Raw genomic sequence first — 4,803 nt, 5'->3', positions numbered from 1 at the left:
CCTCGGGGACAGAGGGGGACGGGAGCTTCCATTGAGGAGCCCCCTGGCTCCCGTGGTCTGCTCTGCCGCCCGCTCAGCTCGGCCGGCCTCATGCAGAGGGCCACTGTACAGTGGAGCAGACTGAGGCCCAGGATGAACGGCCCAAGGTCACATCTCAATGTTCCCTTCTCTTGCAGGTCCCTGACCTGGGCCTTACACCCCCGAAGATCATGATGGCATATATGAACCCGGGGCCCCACTACTCCGTCAACGCCTTGGCCCTGAGTGGCCCCAGTGTGGACTTGATGCACCAGGCTGTGCCCTACCCCAGTGAGTTGCCTCCCTCCTGCCCTCCCTGGCCGCCCCACTCTGGGGGAGGTCCTCCGGGATCTCTTGCCCTGGGAGGAAGGTGCTTATCAGGGTGACTCAGAGGCCATACCCCAGGTCCCTGTGCAAAACACTGTGACACTGACACGTCACTTAGGGACAAGAGCATAGGGCATTTCTAGAAAGTTAAGGTGGAGTTTCTCTCAGGGAATAGGGAGTGGAAGGTGATCTGGAAGGGGAACCCAGAAGAAGTTCCATCTGATCGCAAAGTTCACGAGCTGCCTTTCTTCTTAGATAATGAGGATAGCACCCAGGGCCGCTTGAGCACTGAGCTATATCCCTGGCCCTCTTGGCTTTTTATTTTGAGGCTGGGTCCGGCTAAGTTGCTGAGACTAGCCTCCAATTTGCCATCCTCCTGCCTCAGCCTCCAGGATTGTTGGGATTACAGGTGTGCACCACCACGCCCAGGCAAAGCTTTATTTCTAAGAGAAATGGGCATTCAATGTTTCACGGCATTGTTCTTTATAGCCATCTTTTTTTTTTCTTTTGCAGTTGAACTGTACCCATTTGCCACTTTTATAGGCTAGGAATGGTTGAAGTTCAGCCATAAGGAGTCAGCTAACTCTTAGAGAAGGAGTTCAGCGTTAGCCCTGGTATCGCAGTGAGGTTCCACTGGTGAGGCTGAGGCCAGAGTTCAAGGCCAGCCTCAGCAAGTTAGCGAGACCCTGACTCAAAATGAAAACTAACAAGGGCTGGGAATGTGGCCAGTGCCCCTGGGTTCAATCCTCACACCAAAAAACAAACAAAAAAGAAAGTTCAGAAAGTGGGAAAAACCTCGTCTACACCTCCTGTTTAATAATAGTAATAATAATGAGGATGACTAATCGCCACCCAGGGCTTCATTTTGGGGTGCTCAGGGCCCCAGGCGCGGGGCGAGCGGCAGCCCCGCCCTCACCCGCTGCAGGGGACAGAACAAGGTCAAAAAGGAGAGAAGAGACTCCGCCTTCCCGTAGGCACCTGGACACCCACGAGGGACTTCCTGGGGTCCCGCCCGTCCTCAGGGCGCCCCACCGGCACCCCTAGAAACCCGAGGTCCCTGGTTGCACCCCATCAGGTGCCCCGAGGAAGCAGCGGCGGGAGCGGACCACCTTCACCCGCAGCCAGCTGGAGGAGCTGGAGGCGCTGTTCGCCAAGACGCAGTACCCGGACGTGTACGCCCGCGAGGAGGTGGCGCTCAAGATCAACCTGCCCGAGTCCAGGGTCCAGGTGGGGGTTCTGGTCCCTCCCACCCTGTGGTCTTCCTGGGCCCTTCCTCAGACCCCAAGTGAAAGGAGGAGGGAGGCGCCACAGAGGGACAGCCAAAGTTAGAAAGTGGCCCAAGCCTCCCTGACTCCCGTTCTGTCACTGTCACCGCCCCTCCCATTGCTCTCACCCCACTGTCTACCAAGCGCACTCCCATCTCAGGACCCTTGCACTCGCTGTGTCCTGCACCTGCAGTGTTCGGTCCTCAGATAACCAGAGGGCGTGTCCAATCACTGCACCAGCCTTTGCTTATCAATCCGTCCATCAGAAGTCCTCTGTCTGTCAAGGAGACTCGACTCTCCAGAGCATTTTAAATCTCAGTCTTTCCCGCTCCCTCAGCTCTACAGCTCCCCTTTATCCAGCTCAATTATTTCTCCCAAGTATTTATCATCTCCCCAAATGCGATGATTGACTTATTTACTGTTCACTTAAGACTCACCCCACTAGATTGTCAACTCCACTGATGTATCCCCCAAGTAGTAGAAGATGGTGACTAACTGAATGGGCTGATCGGATGGTGCATGGATGGAGAGATGAATACGCGCGTCCTTTCCATGCTGGGTATCAAACCTGGGCCCCTGCACGGGCTAGCGAGCGCTCCACCTCTGAGCTGCACCCCAGACGTTGAATGAGTATATGTGTGCGTGCGCAGTTGGACGGGGGAAGAATGAATGAACATGTGCATGTGTGATGTGTGTATATGTATGCCTGCATGTATAATTGGACAAATGTATTTTTGTGCCTGTATATATGTATGTGTATATATGTGTACATGCACGTATTTGTATATGCACGCATGTACGTGTATGTATGTGCACGTAAGTGTATATGCATGCAAAGATGTGCATGTATGCTCACGTGCGTGCCCGTATGTGTGCGTGTGCACATACACAGCATGTATGTGCATTTATGTGTATATACACACGTGTGAGTGTATGTCGGAGGATGGAGGAACATATGCACACATGATAGGGTGGGTAAATGTGCATTTGTATGTGGGAGGCTGTGGGTGGATATGCATGATTTCTGTGTGCACGATTGTGTGTTCACATGCGTGGTCAGTGAGTGGGTGTATGCAGGAGTGCCCTGTGTGCGCATGCTCGGTGGCAGGATGGCCAGCATCGGGGAGGAACAGATGCCACGTAACTGGATGCCAAGTGGAGACGTGACTTTGGCACCTGTCGCCTGTGAGCCTGCTCACTCCTGGCCCCTGGAGGGCTCTGGATCCCCTTCCACTCACTGAGCTCAGCCCCCTCCTCCCCCCAGGTCTGGTTCAAGAACCGCAGGGCCAAGTGCAGGCAGCAGCGGCAGCAGCAGAAGCAGCAGCAGCAGCCTCCTGGGGGACAGGCCAAGGCCCGTCCTGCCAAGAGGAAGGCGGGCACCTCCCCGAGGCCCTCCCCGGATGTGTGTCCCGACCCCTTGGGCGTCTCCGACTCCTACAGCCCCCCTCTGCCAGGCCCCTCTGGCTCCCCGACTGCGGCAGTGGCCACTGTGTCCATCTGGAGTCCAGCGTCAGAGTCCCCTCTGCCTGAAGCCCAGCGGGCTGGGCTGGTGGCCTCGGGGCCCTCTCTGACCTCAGCCCCCTACGCCATGACCTACGCCCCGGCCTCGGCCTTCTGCTCCTCGCCGTCGGCCTACGGCTCTCCCAGCTCCTACTTCAGTGGGCTGGACCCCTACCTGTCCCCCATGGTGCCCCAGCTGGGAGGCCCAGCGCTCAGCCCCCTCTCGGGCCCTTCCGTGGGGCCCTCCCTGGCCCAGTCCCCCACCTCCCTGTCCGGCCAGAGCTACGGTGCCTACAGCCCCGTGGACAGCTTGGAATTTAAGGACCCCACCGGCACCTGGAAGTTCACCTACAACCCCATGGACCCTCTAGACTACAAGGATCAGAGTGCCTGGAAGTTTCAGATCTTGTAGAAGATGCTCCCTCAGCCTCACCTGGCCTCCGGTCCCCTCTGAATCTGCCTCCTTGCAGCTTAGGTTTCAGGGATGGCAAAGCAACCAGAACCAACCAGAACTGAGGACAGCCAGGCTTCCTCAGGCACCGTCTTGAGACTCAGAAGCAGCTGGCCCCAGGCAGTCCCCCCACTCCAGCCGCCCCACAGCTAGGGACTGGCACTCAGAGCCTCGGCCACAGACTTCAGAGACCTGTGCTGGGACCTGTCCAAGGAGAAAGCAAACCCACCGTGCAGTTGACGGGGGTCACCATCGGGTCAGAATCACTGCACCCTTGAACAACAGGGGAGCCTCTGTCCCTTACCTGTCCACGAGGACACTTCCTCAGCACATGGGTAGGATCCCCAGAGACTCCAAGGGCGGATTCTAAGAGACTCCTCCGGGAACCTTAGATTAATTATACAGCTATGTGAAAAAATTCGCTCGGAGACTTTACAGACTTCACAAATGTCAGGCTTACATGGTAGATTTAAGAGGCCCTTTCCTATAAATGCATGACTATGAGATACGTGGATGTGTGATGTTTATGGATAAACAAATGTCTGATATGTCTGTGGGTAGGTTTTTTCTTTCTTTTTTTTTTTTTTTTCTTTTTTCTGCACTGGGGATTAACCATTGAACCCAGGAGGGCTGTACTCTGGGCTACATCTCCAGCCCTCTTTATTTCTTGAAATACAGTTTTACCCACCAACAAGCACTGTGAGAACTTGAGGGATCCAGGTATTTTGATGCTCTGTGAGTTGGGTGCTGGGCTGGAGAGGGGCTCTGGGGTGGAGCTCTGGCCTGGCAGGCAGGAGGCCCTGGATTCCATCCCCAGCACTGAAAAAAAAAAAAAAAAAAAAAAGAGAGAGAGAGAAAAGCTTGAAAGTGTGGTGCTCTGGCCCACCTCCTGGCTGTGGTTTGGGGTGGGGGAGGCGGAGCCAAGAGACTTTCAAGAGTGGCTTTTGCAGGCCGAATGGGAAGGGAGGACGGGCGGGGGTGGTGTGTTGGTGGTGGCTCCGCAGGCTCTCCCCACGGAGCCCTGGCTTGGAGCGTCTGCCAGTTACTATGCTATAAATGCTCCCTGGGTGGCTGCTCCCAAGTTGTCCATCTGAGGTCACCAGGCTTGGAGTTTGGCATGGATGTGCCCAATCTCTGTCCCCTGGGGTCAGAAGGAGAAAGCCTGGTGGGAATGGAGGCTGGGAGGGGTCAGATGGCTTTTCCAGCTTTACACCAGGAGAGGGGCACACCTGGGCAAGACCC

General features: G+C 55.9%; 1 protein-coding gene across 1 annotated transcript; it reads left to right on the top strand.

The window, feature by feature from the left end:
* Positions 1-209: 209 nt before the first annotated feature.
* On the top strand, positions 210-3,522 carry LOC308638094 (cone-rod homeobox protein; the record flags this gene model as incomplete). The annotated part of the gene is made up of 3 exons (XM_081275113.1): positions 210-309; positions 1,421-1,572; positions 2,875-3,522. 3 exons carry the CDS (start codon positions 210-212, stop codon positions 3,520-3,522), a joined length of 900 nt encoding a protein of 299 aa, XP_081131239.1.
* Positions 3,523-4,803: the final 1,281 nt, after the last annotated feature.

The sequence above is a fragment of the Spermophilus citellus genome (assembly GCF_964194105.1).
Source record: "Spermophilus citellus genome assembly, chromosome: 18".
NCBI lineage: Eukaryota > Metazoa > Chordata > Mammalia > Rodentia > Sciuridae > Spermophilus > Spermophilus citellus.
This window is presented reverse-complemented; position numbering and strand designations above follow the sequence as displayed.